The sequence below is a fragment of the Lytechinus variegatus genome, chromosome 4, assembly GCF_018143015.1.
Source record: "Lytechinus variegatus isolate NC3 chromosome 4, Lvar_3.0, whole genome shotgun sequence".
NCBI classification, from domain to species: domain Eukaryota; kingdom Metazoa; phylum Echinodermata; class Echinoidea; order Temnopleuroida; family Toxopneustidae; genus Lytechinus; species Lytechinus variegatus.
Genome location: NC_054743.1, coordinates 50,431,850 through 50,451,090, shown reverse-complemented (window position 1 = coordinate 50,451,090; position 19,241 = coordinate 50,431,850). Strand labels below are relative to the sequence as shown.

General features: G+C 38.8%; 1 protein-coding gene across 2 annotated transcripts in view; it reads left to right on the top strand.

The window, feature by feature from the left end:
- Positions 1–9,596, top strand: part of LOC121414249 — a 30,821-nt gene extending 21,225 nt beyond the window's left edge. Inside the window, exons 4-5 of one of the 2 annotated variants that reach the window (XM_041607363.1) lie at positions 2,945–3,253; positions 9,018–9,596. In XM_041607363.1, coding sequence (XP_041463297.1) covers positions 2,945–3,253; positions 9,018–9,175 — 467 coding nt within the window. In that variant the 3' untranslated portion in view covers positions 9,176–9,596. The remainder of the gene's footprint in view (positions 1–2,944; positions 3,254–9,017) is intronic. The other variant, XM_041607365.1, reaches the window with a different exon arrangement.
- Positions 9,597–19,241: the final 9,645 nt, after the last annotated feature.

Below are 19,241 nucleotides of genomic sequence, written 5' to 3'. Positions count from 1 at the left end.
GCAAGAAGGCAGAAGGTCCCATTTTAATAAGTCTTTGGTATGACTCGGCCGAGGATCGAACCAGTGGCGTAGCTAGGATTTTTTTTCCTGGGGAGCACTGGGGGGTACTTGCTTTTCAGGGGGGGGGGGGGGGGGGCACCGGCCATTTTTTCCGGAGTGTGTATGTGTCACAAGGACGGATCAGACTTTCGCCAATAGGGGACACGGGGCCCGAAATTATCTTCCCCTATATTTTCCCCGATCAGTCACTTCTTAGTTTTATTCTAATAAAACAACATAAACCTGAAATAATCTCATAAGCCTTATAAAAATTGCGAGGGCGAAGAGCGAGCGATTTACATTTTTTACTTTCATGTATTTTGTCCTGAAAATTTAATATTCTGGGCAATGTTATATGTGATCCTGAACAAGATTCGTATGTAACTAGATGGTTACTGCGAACGCAAAGCCAGTGGCGTAGCTAGGATTTTATTCCCGGGGGGGCACTGGGGGGTCCTTGCTTTTTCAGGGGGGGGGGGGCACCGGCCATTTTTCCGGTGTGTGTGTATGTGTCCACAAGGGCGGATCCGACTTTCGCCAATAGGGGACGGGGCCCAAAATTAGCTTCACCTATATCAGTCACTTCTTAGTTTTATTCTTACAAAACAACATAAACATAAAATAATCTCATAAGCCTTATAAAAAGTGCGAGCGCGAAGCGCGAGCGATTTTTTTTTTACTTTAATGTATTTTTTCCAGAAAATTTAATTTTCTGGGCAATATTATGTGTGATCCTGAACAAGATTCGTATTTACCCCCAAGTGCGAACAGAAATTTTTATCAACTGTTCTAGCATTATCGAAAAGGGACCTGTTAAGGACTGCTTACAGTTACCCACGAAGACGGTATATATTTCAATAATGCGAGCGCGAAGCGCGAGCAAATTTTTTTGACATTCCGACCTAAAAAAAAGGTCGTTCTAAGCACTTTTTTGTATTAATTAATGGGATAGGTATGTAACTAAACAATTGATGCGAGCGAGAAGCGCGAGAGAAAGAAAATTGAGATTTTAGACCTAAAAGCGGAACACCCTATTCATATTTTGTAAGTCATAAATAGGATATAGTCAATTGGGTATCATTAACAATGCGATCATGAAGCGTGAGCAGAAAATTATTGATATTCTGATGTGAAATTGGATAATTTAAGTACATTTTAAATAAAGAACATGCAGGCTATTGCGCATGTTTTATATTTAGACCTAAAATCTGGGCATTCTGAATACATTTCTTTAATGGAACATTATGGAATACACGTAGACAATATGAACTTGGCAAATCAAACAATGTGACCACGCAGCGTGAGCTTCAAATGCTGATATGTAGACCATAAAACGGACATTTTACAGAGCACTTAAATTTGTAAATAAAAAAAAATAACAATGAAAGCTCGATGTCCGAGCTAAAATATGTTTTGCATATTGACTTCAAAACTTGCTCCACATCAGCCTATATTGAGCAAGATATGAATCCCATCGAACAGGCAATTATGGCGCGAAGCGCCAGCAAAAATTTTATGTAGTAAAACATGAAAAGATTTTTTTTTTTATTGCAAGTCTTCCCCTTACATTATTTCATTCACTCGTCTTCCTCTTATTTTCCTCTTCTTTTTTCTTCTGTCTTTCTTCTTCTTTTCCTTTTTTCTTTCTTCTTTCTCCCTCTTTTCTTTTTTTTTTTGCTCTTCCAATTTTTTCTGGGGGGGGGCACCTGGGGGGGCACACCAAATCTCAGGGGGGCACGTGCCCCCCATGCCCCCCCCCCGTAGCTACGCCACTGCGCAAAGCCCGAGCAGAAATTTGTATTAACTGTTCTAGCATTATCGAAAATGGACCTGTTAAGGACTGCTTACATGCAGTTACCCACGAAGACGTTACTTCAATAATGCGAGCTCGGAGCGCGAGCCCATTTTTTGTTGACATCCCGACCTAAAAAAATGGTCATTCTAAGCACCTATTGCATCAATAAATGGAATAGGTATGCAACTAAACAACTGATCGCAAGAGGAAGAAATTGAGATCTTAGACCTAAGAACAGGACACTATTCATATTTTGTGAATCATAAATAGGACTTAGTTAATTGGGTATTATTAATAATGTGATCGTGAAGCGTGAGCAGACAATTATTAATATTCTGATGTGAAACTGGATAATTTAAGTCCATTTTAAATGAAGAACATGCAGGCTGTCGCGGATGTTTTAGATTTAGACCTAGAATCTGGGCATTCTGAATACATCTGTTTAATTGAACATAATGGAATACACGTAGACATTATGAACTTGGCAAATCAAACAATGTGACCACGCAGCGGACATATTATAGAACACTAAAATTTGTAAGTGAAAAAAAAATAATGAAAGCTCGATGTCCCAGCTAAAATACGTTGTGTATATTGAATTCAAAACTTGCTCCATATCAGCCTTTTGGGAAAGATATGAATCTCACCGAACAGGCAATTTTGGCGCGAAGCGCAAGCAAAAATTTTATATAGTAACATAAATATTTTTTTGGGGAAAGTATTCCCCTCACATTATTTCATTCACTCGTCTTCCTCCTCTTATTTTCCTCTTCTGTCTTTCTTCTTCTTTTCCTTTTTTCTTTTCTTCTTTCTCCTTTTTTTGTTCTGCCAACTTTATTTCTGGGGGGGCGGGGCACGTGCCCCCCGTAGCTAGGCCACTGGATCGAACCCACGACCCCCGTCCATGAGGCGGCCGCTCTACCACTGAGCCACCATGTCCGGTTAAGAAAATGGTGTCAGGTTGAGAGAATGGTGTCAGAATTCCGCCAATATCCACATCCACCTTCATTGCATTTCCCTCAATTATTCTATGGAAGGTTCTAGAAACCTTATTTATTGGCCCTCTTCGTCAAATAATGCTTGTAATATCTGATTTACATCGTCTTTAAGGTCTCCACACCAACAGTACATGCGAGCGAGGCTGGGACACCTTCGGCTGCAAGTGCTACAAGTACATTTCGATGTACAAGTACTGGACATGGCATTCTGACAATTGTAAGAATGAGTATAACGCAACTATGTTGGTGATCGAATCGAAAGAAGAAAATGAATTCATCCTTCAGGCATACGGCAAAATGGTGGGGGACATCTGGCTAGGGTGCTTCTGCGGAAATAATTCCTTGTATTGGTCCTGTCTTAATACAGACGCAAAATGGTCCGATGATCCTAATCTGGCCAACATTACCAAAGGCTACTGGAGTGAGTAACTGGTCTATATTTCTTCATTCTGATCTTCGTAATCTTGTTAACATTTTCATGCTATATGCTCACACTGGACAACGAAACCGATTCCAGACCGGACAAAGCTCGTACACTGCAAAAAAATCCGGTGTTGACTTAAAACCTGCCTGAAATCTATTTATTCATTCATTTATTGATTCCACTTTAAAAACAAATATCATAATATATACACAACAAAAAAGTAAATCCCCCTTAAGCAAACATCAATAATTTCCAAACCAATTCGAGTTTTTAATATATTTTTACATGAGCGTGTAGGTAATTTAATAAGCTACCCTCTGAGTAAATGTTATGGACGTATTTTACGTCATGCTTCAGTGAGCACCGTCAGAAGGGAAAAAAATGTCACTTTTCAAAAGTCACAAGCCAAATATCATGACTTTGATTCCATTTTATTGGAACTAATTCCACATTCTCATCATGAAAAATAGTCAGAAGGCTTATAAAAGGTACTTTCTAAAAGACGATACAACTTTTTTTTGGCTAAATTTCACGGTTGAATAAACACCAGTCCGAATTTGCTATAATTGGATATTTTACAGGTTTCTATCAATAAAAATGATTGAATATGATGACAGTTATTTTTGGGAAGAGTTTCTTCAACAGTATTCATCGTTTCACGGTTCAATGAACATTTATTGAAAACAAAAAATACGATTTTCAAATATCATAGGCAAGTATTGTTTCATTTTGGTAACTGAAAATAATATTTTCTCAACTTTTTCGTTGTGTTCATGACCAATTAACATGCTTCAATGATTCAAAGGCGTTTAATTAAACATTCACGCTTGAATGAACATGTGGAATGTGATTATATCTTTTTTACGTTATTGGAAAAAATGCAATTTGTAACTATGAATATCTGTCACAAACGTCCTTGCATAGTTCATTTGATTTAATTTTTGTGAAAATCCCGATGTTTAATGCATCAGTGAGCACACAATACTCGAAAATTATGCAAATGAGAAGAAAGTTCAAGGCCTTGGCCCCACTCTGTGCCGCATCGAATGGCTATTTTGGTGTGCGCACCTTTTGGATAATGTTCATCTGGAGCCATGTGCGAAGTTTCATGAAATAACTGTTGGCAGAAGTAACAAAAACCGTCCATGAAACAAACCCTCATTTCAAAATTTTGACTTCCTCTCTCATAGACTTGTGTACATTATGGGTGCATATGTTTACGAATAAGTAACCCCTTATTCAATATGGTGGAACTTTTTTTCAAGGCTGTCTTTAGCAATGTCGTTTGGCAGTAATGTTTATCAACCTATGGGCAAAATTCTGTGCAAAAATGAAATCTATTTGTTTATTTATGGATGAGTGAGCACGCATCAAGGTGGGAAAATAGGTATTTTCAATGTCACAGACGCATTTTAAAGGATAATAAAGTGATTATTGGGGACAAATTCGGTTTCAAATGTGACTTTAATTGCTGTTGTTTTTATCATCCATCATTTCTATCACCACATACTTTCCGAATTTTTAACATTTTCATGGTTGAGCGAGCACAATCGAAAACTTAGGAATTAATACTCTATACTGCATAAATGTATTCTTTTCCTAACAATTTCTCAGGATCAGTTAAATGTATGGACAAATCAGTGGTAGATCCAGAATTTTAAAATAGGGGAAGGGGCCTATAATCGGGGAAACCACCATTTTCAAATTTTAAAATGATTTAACAAGTTGTAGAGGATACTACCATAAATCCCTACGATGATACGTCACAATTCAGGGGCCGCTGAACGGTTTTCAAAGTGGAGGGGGGGGGGACTGGGCCAAAAGTGAGGGGGGGCTGATCATGCCAAAAATAAAAAGTATGTGGTCATTTTTACATTTTTGTACATGCTTTTGGAAAAAAATTGGGGCTAAAGCCCAACCCCCGCTTCCGCAGCCCCTGCAATACATTGTGTTCACTCAACCAACATACGATATCAAAATCTTGTCTGAAGTGGTTGAATGATGGATAGTAAAACAGCATAACACAATAAAATTCGCCTGAAAACAACTTTTGCCCAACTTTGTATTTGAACAAACTGAAAAACGACTCTTGTGACTTTTAAAAATGGTCATTTTTAATTCAATATTTAATTACTCATGCATGACTCAACCGATCGATCTCATTTTTCCCCAGGAGTTGCTTAATGGGTGCAGAAAACCACCTATGACATATCATATCTCAAACTAGTTCGGTTCAAAAGTTACAGCAATTTGATTTAGGGGGGACTTACTTTTTTTTGTTGTGTATACATAACAAATGTGTTCATAAACATGTGTATCAATGATAAAATTAAGTATCTAACATAAGTATTTAACATGGAGCTAACAGCTCTATGGTATTTAAATATATGGTACAATACAAAATGCAAAAAAGTGATGAGCCTAAATAAAAAGCAGAGCTTGTAGATAATTAGGCTACTAATGTGGGAAAATATAAGTTCTAACTTTGAGCGAACAAGTGTGGAAACGGAATACATATTTATAACATAGATTGTTTTACAAAAAAAAATATCGAAAGGCATCAAGTTACCAGAAAAAATAAAAATATTAATAGCAAACTAAAATGAAATTGGAAAACGACCAAAAAGACGGAGGGGGGGGGGGTCAAGGGATATAGAGAGTATAAGTAAAAAAGAAAAGAAAAAACATAATTATAATTGTTATTTGCAGTCATCAGTACGATCTAGCATTGTACCTCTCTAAGAGGTATAACTTAAGCTTGCATTTAAAACAATTGAGAGAGGGGCTATCAACCAATTCGTTATTTAGCAAAAACAGTTCTGGTTTGTGGGAGGTGGTAATGATTAGCTTGTCTGGTTGAATGGGAATATAAAATGAAATTGCGTTGAAATAATGGCGCAAAGGCATCTGGTAAATTTTCATTCTTGAGTTCGAACATAAATATACCAAGGTTGTACAAATATAAATCAGATATTTTCAAGATTTTGCAATTATGGAAAAGGTTGTTTGTATGGGCACGAAATCCAGCGTTATTGATTATTCTTTTAACACGCTTTTGGACAATGTTAATGTTAAAGAGGGTTGTGGAGCTATTACCCCATTTAAGAATACAGTAATTGAAGTAGGGCAAGATTAGAGCAGAATAAAGTATACGTAACACATAAAAGGGTACAAAGTGTTTTAGTTTGTTTATCACACCCGTGTTATGAGATAATATTTTACATAAGGAATCAATCTGTACCCGCCATGTTAGCTTACTGTCGATGTATATTCATGTACCTAAAAATTTGGTAGAATCAACCTGGGAGATGTTTTTTTATTATTTATAAGTATACTACCGGCTAAATTGGAAACCGAGAATAGCATAAAATTAGTTTTATCAACGTTAAGGGACAATGTATTGCCTGTATCCAATCAAAAACAGTTGTTAGTTCAGAATTAATGATATTTAAACGAGTATTTGGGTTATGATGCGAGCAAAAAACATTGGAGTCATCAGGAAAAAGAATAAACGATAACACCAAAGAGGAATTCTGTAAATCATTGATGTATAAAATAAAGAGGAGCGGGTCTAATGTCGAACCTTGTGGGACTCCTCATCTAATTGTTTGAGAGGTTGATTAAACACCATTAATATAAACATATTGTTGTCTATCATAAAGGTAGTCCCTTAACCACTCCGAGGCCTTTCCTCGAATTCCGTAGTGAGACAACTTGTATAGCAAAATATCATGGTTAATGGTATCGAAGGCTTTGGAGAGGTCCAGAAAAATACCCACAGTCGGTAACTTGCTGTCAATAGCTCTGACAATTTTATTGATGAATAACAACAGTGCATGTGTTGTTAAAAACTTTCTGCGGAAACCAAACTGAGAACCTGAAAGCACATTATTGCTATTTAAAAAAAATCAACGAGGCGAGAGTAGACAATTTTTTTCTAGTATCTTGGAAAAGCTGGTTAAAAGAGATATAGGGCGATAATTTCCTACGTCATGTTTATTGCCTTAAAGATAGGTATGACCTCGGAAATCTTCATTTTCTTTGGAACCGAGCCATAATATATGTCCACACCAGAGAAGTGTTAAATAACACTAGTTTCGTTTTGTTCGTACGCCAGAAAGGTGTTTATACAACACCAATTCGTATTAAAACAGCATCGGTTTGATTCCGAACTGGTGTTGTTTCAATACTCTCTGGTGTGGACAAATATAGATTCCGGGCTGGTGTTAAATCAATACCGGAGTGTTTGTAGTTCGTTATTTCCAGTCCCATACCCACTGGCGTAAATCTGGTCCGACCATTGGGGGGATGAAAGCAATATATTGACCTGAAAATGAAAAATTTAGGGGACACACCCACAACTTAGGCTATGCATACGGGGGTATATAACCGTGTACATAATCATTTTATCTTTCAGTTAGAGACCTCTAAATATTTTTTTTTCAATGGCTATAATAATGAATTTGTGTTTTCAACTACTGAACCACAGTTAATGTCCAAATGCGAGCGAATTTTCAGTAGTTGAAAGACATGATGACAAAGATCGTCTTTCATGAGGTGTGATCATTGGATAATGTAGCGAATGAGCAGAGCGACCGAGCAGTAGGTGAAAGAAAGAATGTTGCCCCAAAACATTTTTCAAGTTATGTGCAATTATCACATCACGGGTTACAGGGATAGGCCTATATGACTGCATGCATAATACTACCATTATCACTTGAACGACTATCACAAAGTTGGTTGTATCGTAATGGATTTGTTGTGACGTAAACTAATGGATGGCAGTTGGTTTCCAAATTTTCAAAACAGAAACAAAATGGTTTAGCAAATTGTCATTTTCGGCGGTAGCGAGCGTTTAGCGAGCCTTTAAGTGTTAATTGATTCAGCCGTTTAAAGTAATATGCATTAAATACAGAGAATAAAAAGGGTATATTATCAATAACATAAACTTTAGAATGATATGTAGAAGAAATATATCAAAAGAGAAAGGTGAGGTGAGGATGAAAACAAAAATAGGATCACGATTATCAGGAATAAGGGAACCATGAGGAATGACTATATGCCCTCACAGGCCACAATTTAAACTTCCAAAAATGTGGAAATATCACAATGTTGACATAATACGAAAGTGAAAGATTTCGAATAATCTTTGAGATTATATTGGGAGATGATGCAGCAATCCAAATTTTGAGCAAAATTGTTTTTTTTTTATTTTTATTACATTGACTGTTGTGTTAATTACTGTGATTTAAAGTCCCATATAGATGTATAAAATGATAAAGGTGAATGTTTCATTAACGCCATTAATTGAACAGAGATGAGAAATCATCGTATATTTTTGAAGAATACAATAGGCCAGTTATGTTTCGTACGAAATCCCCGCCTCTAAATAGATACCAGATGACCACTTCATATTCAGGAAAAGTGTATCTAATGGATGTTTAAATTCGTTTCTGATATATATTTATGATCATATTTGAAAGTCATTGTAATCACATATTCTTAAATGGACTTATTATAACTGAACTCCCATGGTGCAGTGGATATAACATTTGCAATAATCTAAACGTAGGGATTTGACACGGCCAATTCTTGTAGAATAAGTTTAGCGCAAGAGCGGAGCTACGCGAGAGAAAGTTCGCATTTTTTAGAATTAACTTATAGAATTGAAATCGGAATTCACATACTATATTATAAGTTTGTCAGACCAACGTAGGGACCGTTTTTTAAACCCTCTGTCTTCTTTCCTTTTCTTTTGTAGACTGGTCAGCTGGTGATCCCAACGACGATCACAAAGAGGAAAGTGCGTGTCTCCGTGTGAACGTTGGATGGAACATTCTCAGAATGCATGGTAAATGGAGGGATCGAGAATGTAGAAAGTTCTCCTACAAATCAGTTTGTCAGAAAGATCTTGAATAAGCCATGACTTCGTTTTATAGAAGGACTATACAGCGATATGTCGTGATATGAAATTGTGGTATAGTTTTTATATAACCGCGTTGATTCATCGATGGGCTACTTTAATTGATCATCGTAATTCAGACGTTGTTTGGATAACATTTTGATTTCAAAACTATAAAATTATAGCTCTTTTCTTAAACCAAGGAATATGGCTCCCTTCACTTAAGGAAAATTTCTAATTAAAGAAACAGAAATTCACCTGTAATGTTACTGCACTGTGTAATCTTACATGCATTTGTGTAAAATAACAGAAAATTGGTATTTGCTGTATGTAACTTAAAATATCTATTGTAATAAGACTGTTTTCCTCTTTCTACAAACATACCTGTTCTGTAAAATTTTAGAAAATCTTTCCTTTTATAGCAATTTAGAGAATGATTTGATTATTTCTTTCTGTAAAATCTGTTTTTAAATTTTTCTTAAAATCTTCTGTTTTATCCCCCCGGGGGGGGGGGGAGGCACTCGACCCAAAAAGTGGTAGGGGTGTGCCGCGGGCGAGGCAAAAAACGGGGGCCGTGGAGCGGGCTTATTGTAAAAAGGAGGGTCCTCGAAACGGGCTTCGGAACTACAAATGTTTGTGAAAACGGGGGTCCTTGGAACGGATCGCCAGCGTACATGCATCCCTATGGAACGGGCATGCGTGCACGTTGCAACTATAGCGCGGCCTCTGCCGGGTTCGCTCGCGCAGAGGCGATGGTCGGATAGCGCTCTTCGGCCGCTCATTGTTGCAGATCAATGCGACCAGAACGGCGTAACAAAAAATAGCGAAGCTTTAGAGCAGATTTCTTTGTTCTTTTTCTCAATAAGACAAAAATGCTATGCCTTGGAACGGAAATTTGAGTGTTAAAAATGGGGGTCCCCTCCGCGGAACATACCCACTATGCATTATATACTGGGGTTTTTTTTAACACTGTACTGTAATTCACCTCTATGCATCTTTTTCTTCCTTCATTTTACTTTAATTCAACGATGCTTGTAGGACCATGCCTGTTTATTGTTCAATGAAAATACAGCGCGTATCAATAAAAAGTTTACACTCAGAAAATATCTTGTAAAATTATACATTTGTAATTTCCTGAAGATTTTTCCACATTTTAACATTGGTACAGATAGATTTAAGCAAATGACGAACGGATATAACTGTCAAAAAATATTTCCGCTTGAGTGAGCACCACTTTCTTTTGAAAAGTTAGTGGAAAACTATTTGCGCAGAACTTTGAAATAGTTATGCGAATAAAAGTAGTCCTTAATCATGAAGAACACGTGGAATTTAGCTAGTAAAATTTATTGATGATATCTTTCACCTTTTTTAACTTGTTACCTTGCCAAAAACACTTCGATTGCATTGCACGCAACCCCACTCCCCCACACACAGAGGCCATCGTGACGATATTTGCTTTACACTTAGCATGCTTAGCTGTGACTTACATGAAATGGCTTTGGCTAGATTTTCATTTTGTTAATCATTGTCAAGCTTGGGATAAGTGTGGAGAAACAAGTATTAAATCAAAAATGAAATGTAAACCCACTTTAAATGATAGAGTGAAAAAATGCTAGAGATGTCTGATATAAATATTTTGTTCAGATTAAGTTATTTCCTCAAATCCAGATGGCACAAAAAGGGTTGAAGTTGTGCTTACTAAGTGCTGAAATTTCAATTTTGATGGCCAAGTTGTTACAAAATGCTCGAATGAATCCGTTTGATTTTAATTGACTATTAGTGAAAGGGAAATGTGTGGGAAGTGTTTCGCTGAGTAAGTTTGATTTCTCCCTTTCCCCTTGACACAGTGTGAAAACGAGCATTTCTGAGCAAACAGATTTCTGCGAGCTTTACAAAAATGGACAGTGCTCACTCAAGTGTAACATTCTGTCAAAACTTTTACTTTCATTACATAGATGAGACCCAAACCCAAGATTATGTGTTAAAAAATTACCCACATGTTGTGTATTTTTTTAATTCCCCATGGTTTTTCAGTGTAAACTTTTCTTTATACACACTGTATAATGTATGCTACTTACTATCATTTCCAAATAATTGCCGTATTGCAACAGATATAGTTTACAGTGGTGTAATGAGCAAGATTTTTTAAGAGGGGCCTGATATGGCAATATCTCAAGAAAGTTGCGAGCGAGCGAAGGTATAGAGCAACAATTTTATTTTAATCTTTATTCCAAAAATCCTATTTTGCGATAAACTTTGATTTAAAATTCAGAAATTCATAACATATTCCACGCCTTTCTCTTCCCTTTTCTCTTTTTTTTAAATATCATTTTTTGGTCGTGATTTTTATTTGGGAGAATGCAACCGCCCCCTCCCATTTGTACGCCACTGATGGTTTAGACCGGAATATCTTGGTTATTCTTAATCGAATAGAAGTTAAACATTCAAGAATTTCAAATTTGTCATCGTAACTAAAAGTGAAAGATGTTTACCTCCTAATTTTCGACTGCACACTTAAATGTTTTCAGAGATATGACCGTCTGATCACTGCCGGAAGGGACGTAGCGGCGAAGATATTAGTCATAATATCTTTAAGTTTGAAATGTGGAACCCTTGTCAGTGATAAATCAACGTGAATAAGATTAGCAAAGCTACACATCCGGACCAATATTTGAATTTCCAATCAAATCGTCCAGTTCATGAATTAGGTGTGATCCACACTTTGTAGTAGCCACGGAACCAGGGCAATCTTTGAAGAGAATAGTCTCTAATGAGTTTTCGAAGAGTCGATAACACAAGTGGGCTATTGACAGAGTTTGCAGCCCGAAGTCAACAATGGGTCTGGTGTTAGAATGTGTTATAACTACGAAATGATCAGTCGTTCTCTAATCTCTAATCTCTACTATACATCAATAGACTATCTGGATCACAAAAACGAAACTTTCGTAAACATGGATTTAGAGTGATGTTCAAACCAACTACATGTAGATCTTTGATTCATTTCCAGCTTTAAAATACATGACTAATCGGAGGTACCTTATTGTTGTGTTACATATGATTCCTTGCCAAGGTGTAACTTTTAGTGGCATATCACCTATATAAGGCAAACAGAACCGCTAGGCCAACGCAGAAATCTTGAATGCTGGACCACCGCTGCTTCGCCAGCATTGCTCGGGCGGGGATTAAACGTTGCCCAAAATTTGGTGGAATGGTTGTAAGCGTTATACCAGCGGACACGGGATCTCTGGAACAGTCTCGGGCGTTGAAGCAGCGATTCATTGCGGTGCTGAACTTTGGTTTGGCGTTAGTATGGAGGTGTCGGAGCTCGAAACCAGCATTTGACTATAAATACGAGAAAGGACCAGGAGCCCATTTGAAATCTATCAGAACTTCTACAATTCAGCTCCGTAGTCAAAAGCGGTATGCCACTAAACCAAATATAAACCCCCTCCTAGCCAACGCCCGCATGAACAGAACACCGCTCTATCGATACCCGCGTCACCGCTAACCAACGCTCGCTCCCGCTCCCTACTGTTAAACTTACGATAAAGCAACGCCGGCTTCAGCGGTGCACCGCTAAGGCATCACTCGCGTTTTCGATTCCCCCCCCCCCATTTTGTGCGCGGTGACGAGCGCTCCAACAAAATTCGGGCGCTATGATCCAGGCGTTTAGACAGGGAGGACCGATGATTTGAGGGAGGAATGAAGGAATACATCTACATTAATGAGGGCACACCAAACTTCGCTGAATCGTGATTGGGCGGATACAACCGTCCAATCATCTTTTACCTAATTCTTCGCCTTTATTAGTCACTTCCGGTTTTCGATTTTGAGATTTTTTCATGAAATGAAAGTACAAGTCCTACTCTATTCAAAACTGAATCTCTAGTCAGCAATTTATTTTAGTTTCTGAGATATGAGAGGATTTTCATGGCGATGCAAATTTCAAATTTTTAATAAAATGTGCAAATCCCAGTGGAAACGTGTACTGTAGTTCAGAGGGATACGACGTTTTGACTGACCGCGATTTCAATGCGTGCCAAACCGTCAAATCGGCACTGGAAACGGCATTGACTTTGCACGTGAAAAGCGATACGACGTTTTGGCTGACCGAGCGCATTGAAATCGCGGTCAGAGTGGAGTTTGTATTCCCTATGGCGTTTTTGTACAGGGAAAATGTAAACCGCTCAAACCGAAATTGCAAGCATGTAGCTCTTTTGCGATATTTTCTCGGATTCTAAGTTTTGCGTAAAAATAAAGATATCAATGTCAAGTAATTGTCTTGGTCTTTCCAACCATGTAATTTCTAGCAATGAATATGTTGTAAGACTGGGAAACTAAGTGTGAAATTTATAGTAAACTTTGAAGTCGATTTTCTCTGAAATGGGTTTGCACCGTCGTATGTGTGATACGTTGGTTCGGAAGACCGCCGACGAAACTTGTGATATCCATGAAAAAGACTGAAGTGTGCAGTGGAAAATTTGGAGGTAAATGATTTTTACTGATTTCTAATCTTGCATTTGGCTCACAAGTTTTAAATTATCATGATTATTGCTTGAACGATGTTAATGACATTATTTGGGACTATCCTCGATTTAATAGCTTATGGTAGCTCCAATTAATAATCGTTCTTGTTCATATATAATGTAGTGTTTCATGTATTTCATGACAGTGAGATTGTGGTAATAAATTCATTTAATTTCAATCATGTGAACATGTAACAATGTATTCTTATATAATATGCACAATTCCTTCCTTATTAATTTCATCAAAAAGTGAACTACATTACTCAAAGTCGGATACAAGGAAAGCATTCTTCTAGCAATCTTCAAGCCGATTCTTCAAAGAATTTACAGAAAATGACAAGACCATCTCTTCTGGTGGACTGGTTCAAGAACTAATTAGGGCCTACTCGATTCGGAAAAAAATAAAGAAATCCCTAACCTTGCACACAGCATAGACCTAGAAAGCAACCCAACATTTTCCTGGGGGTGTCGCGTGTATTATTCTCCAAAGTCAGCACCCCCTGGATTTCGGGACTAAAATGACCTTCATTTTGTAAGGAAATCTTTTGTTCTTGTCAAATTTTAATCAGCATCCCCAATAAGAAAACGAAAATCGTTTCCAGGCCTTGGCACAATGCTTCTCAAATTTCTTTTAAAGGCCACTCCTCCCCTCCTTACCATATTACAATAAGTCCTTCTTCAAAATGAAAGTTCATCAGTGTTGGTTGAAAAATAACATAGTGCCTTAAATTGAAACTTTTGATCTCAACACAAAAACAAAATTCGAAGAATTTCCTCGAAATTTTCGGTTGCTAACTCCTGCCTTCCCCAGCGATGACCTAAGTGACCCGATTCGACGTAGCGATCGGTAATCAGGTCGTTTATCACAATCTCGTATTGTGCTTGTGCGAGTGGTCGTGCGATCACATGTGCGTGTTGCACGAGGGATTGCGAGTGTTTTCATATCAGTCTCAATAGTTGCACGACTGATTGCATAGTAGTGAGAGTGGATGTGAGACAATTCGATTGCTCGTACGTTTGAATGAAACCAGTGAGAGTGTGATTGATGTGAGGTAAAGACCAATTCGAACTCAGAGCAAAGTAATATAACAGTCATAGGTAGGTCGCTAGCACATGTGCAAGTGTTGTATGACCTCCAGTCGACTAAAATAATGCAACTGCTTAGTTGTGCCACCTCACGCATCAAGTCGTACAACGTTGAACACACTCACACGATGATCTCCAGACCGATGGTACGATATGATGCGAGTTAATCGATCGTATTTGATCGCGTTTGGATTTTGAACATGTTCAAACTTCAGATGCGACCAGTTACGACCGCCTCGAGTTTGTGCGATCGTCTACAACGACTGCGAATACTCGCAAGACTCCAAGAGATCGATCGTGCAACAAATTGCAGGCGGTCGTAAACTGGTCGTACGTCAATTATGAAAGTGGCGTTAGGTTCCCAGTGCCGATCAAACCAACCCAACCAAGCCCGATCAAGCCCGATCACCCATTTTTCCCCGACCAATCCCGACCACATGCCTAAACACGAGCTCTTCCCGACCGCTATTTGACCATTCACGACCCATATTCGACCATTCACGACTCCTTCACGACGTACAGTCGACCACTACTTAGATCTCTTCTCGATCATTCCGATCTACATACGATCCCAACGCGATCCCTACTCGACTAGCTGGACGTCCATCCGATCTCTACACAATCTAGACCCAAGCAGATCAACTTGTTTGAAAAGAGATCCAAGATCAGTGGTGAATTGACTGTGGTTGCACAAACATTATCGTCAGCTGATGGTACAGTACTCATTTTTTTTTACCAGGGTTCAGTTCATCTCAAACTTGAAAGAGATGGAAATCGAACAGTTGTGGGCTAGGTGGTTAGAGCTCCAGAGAAACAGGGTAATGGCTGTGGTTCAGCTCGAAAAAGAAGAAGTTGATGAACGTAGATGCAGGAGGACGCGTAGGCAGCAATTTCTCCTCTCGGCTCTCATCCACAAGGTCGAGAGCCTGCCTAGTGACTCGGGTGATGAACGAATTCATCCTTTGCTGATCCATTTGGCGCATCAAGTACACCAAAAACTGGACACTCTGAGAAGCTGCATCCCGTGCACCTGTAATGGCACCACGCACGGACTCCAACTCAGATGTCAGCGAGGAGATTGCACTAGCTGGTTTTTGACCGCCTCCAGATGAAGTTGATGGTGCTGACAAATCAGAAGCGGCATCACCATTCTTATCTATTTCCTCTGGGGCAAGCTCCTTCCTCTTTTCAGCAAACTACAAAGATATTGGACATAAAGTAAATGGAAATATCTGTCTATCCATCCATATTATGCACAATGTGAACATTCATTAGAGTTGGACTACAATATCAACATTTTTATAATTGAAAAGCACACTGTAATTAGCACTAAATCTCATTGTCCCATGGTCTTTTGGCATTTTGTTTTTATCTTATAGAGTATGTTTTCAGGTTATCTGGAGTACTTATTTGATAAAAGGGTTTACTGGGTGATATTCCAAAAGCCTCTTGCCGAAAAATTGAAGAAGGAAAAAAGAAAGGAAAAAGAAAGAGAGAGAGAAAAAAATCTTACATTGGATCCTCTCTGATGACGCAACTGAACCAGGTATGGCCGGATGAATTCAAATTTGTTCAGAATCCATTCCTGTCTTGCTGTTCGCTCTGCAGCACCAGATCCTGACTTGCGAGATGTCTTGATGAGTCTGGAAAACAGGGTTCTCATGTTGAGATACCAAATCGATGACAGATCTCCGGGATTCAAGTCCAATTCGTCCTCCTTTTCCCGCCATGTCCTGCTCTTTTTTTCTCTCATTTTGAACTGGGCAGATGACTTATCGTACAGAAAGGTGTGCTCCCTCAGCCACGTCACGAGATCGTCCTCTTCATCCTGAGTGAGCATTCGACGCATGGACTTCCGGGTTTTGAATTCAGTCTGAATTAAATCAATGTTCATAAATTATAGGCCTACCACTGTAAATGATCATTCATTCTCTCTTTCTCTCTCTCTCTCTTGGGGGCGGGTACTACAAGGAAATTATACATTTATTTATTTTTTTGCCACTTGTGGGACGGAAGCACCCTCATCAGCAAAAGATGCTGTTTTTCATAGGGCTCCACGTTTAATGTATAAGGAATTTAAAGAATTGCTCTTACTGATATTTTTATATACAAAAGTAAAAAGAAAAAAAAAAATGCATCAATACAAGTATTTAGGCCTACCTCTTTCTGCGGGAAGCGAGTCTGTTCCTGCTCTTGACTTTCTGTGCTATTGCTTGGGGATTGGTTCCGAGGTGGAGGAGCTGCCGATTGCTGCACGTTCGTTTTTTTCTTGGTCAACCGAGGGATTTCTACAGGAGGTGAGATGGCCGAGGTTGTAGCTACATTATCACTTTCAGTCACATCAGATGACGCATCAGTAGCACTGACACTTCTTTTCATGTGCTCTTGTCTTCGGGTGTGTTTGGCAGGGGAGTCTTCGGTTTGAGGTGCTGCTGTACGCTCTTGGGGCCTTGACTGAAGATGTTGAAGATGTCGATCCATTGCCATCATCTGTATCAGCAGCTGTCGCAGCTTTACGTTTAGTTCTACGCGGCATGTTGGAGTATGTGAAGAGCTGCAAGTAGTCACCTGTTATCACTCCCAATTCCAGAACTGATTAATTTTAATATCAATAATAGGCCTACTGGTACGAAGAAAATGTGATAAGATCAGCACGTAATTGTGTCTTTGCCCTTGGTTGAGTTGCGATCCGAAAGATCGAGTGCGGTCGAGAAGTGATTGGGATGTGATCGTAAAGCAGTCGAGAAGTGAGCGAGTTCGGTCGAGTAAGTGTTCAGGGCAGACATGTATCGATCGTGAAGCAGTTGAGTTGTTGATCGAGTTGATCGGGAACCAATCGTGTAGAAGTTGTGTGTGAATCGAGATGATCGGGTAGTGATCGGCGGAAAAAATCCACCCCGACCAAACTAGACATCTACACGATCGATTTTCGATCAACTCGATCTCTACTCGATCAGTACACGATCGCTGTACGATGGCTTGCCTTCACGACTCCTACACGATATTTTTTGGCATGCCAAAAAATGTCGTGTAGGAAGCCAGATCGATACCAATCAAGGTAGACCGACCCCGATCGCCCTTGCCGACCGAGCCCGACCAGGCCAAAAAAGCTTGATCGGGCTTGGTCGGGCTGGTTTGATCGGCAGTGGGAACCTAGCATTAGGGACGAAGGACGAGCGTCTACGACCAGGCCGGATCGGGTCACTTCGGTCGTCGCTGAGGAAGGCTGCAGTTAGCAGCTGAAAATTTCGAGGTTATTATTTGATTTTTTTTCTTTTTGTTAAGATCTAGAGTTTCAAATTTAGGTTAAGTCAAAGAAGGAATGCATTTTCCATGCATGTACCTGTCACATATCTTATGCCTATTCATTGATGAATGGCGCTTCTAGCAAAATGTTCGATATGTGACTTTTTAGCCCAATAAATCGTGTTGGTGGTGAGGAAAGAATGCATTTCTATTGAAATATTTCGTTTAAACTTTGGTTATTAAACTTTCAAGTAGGCTTACTTTTATGACGATACCTGTCCAATAGGCCCACAATTTTAACTATGACTTTTATTGTCATCATGGGTGATTTCAATATGAACTTATTTTGTTACGATAGTGATATCTCTGTTAGTCACTTTGTTGATACTTTAAGCACATTCTCCTTGATTCCATTGATTAACAGACCAACTAGAGTAGCAGAGAACTCGCAAACTTTAATCGACAATATTTTCACCAACTTGCACCCTATTCCCTCTGCTGGCATTATTGTAACTGATATTTCAGATCATTTCCCTATTTTTGCTAGAACATCTTTAGTATCAAGGAACTCTGGCGATGCACTCAGTAAAAAGCTAACACGCAATTTTACTCAACATAACATTTCACAATTTAAGAGAGAATTGGAAAAAGCTGAATGGAGTGAAGTCCTTAATGAAACAGATGTTGATAAGTCTTTCAATAAATTCATGGACATGTTTATGTTATGTTATGATAGATGTTTTCCTATAGTGCAGAAATGTACCATCAACTGGTTCGCGTGCCTTTGCCACAGGTCATTTCTCCAGCAACCTACTTTGGTAGGCACGACCATATAGCTAAATATGCCATACCCAAAGCTACAATAGACACATACAAATATGCAATGTTCCCTAGGACAGTACGGATATGGAACAGATTACCAGGACATGTCATTCTCCATGGAAACCCAACTACGTTCAGAGAGGCTGCACTACCTATCATCAGCATGATGCAGCCTCCTGTTGGGTCCCACATGCTATAAATGGACCAATGCATGTTTTTACTCGCACCCCTGCATGCTCATTTTTATTGTATATATGTGAGCCAACCCAAATCCTGCGCCTTGTCACCTCCATTGGCACATGACATTATCAACATCCCAGTATAGCTTCCAAGGAGCTGCGTTTTGGGATTATTGCGACAAGTAACAAGTAATGTAGACAAAAATATAATAAAATACCTCGAA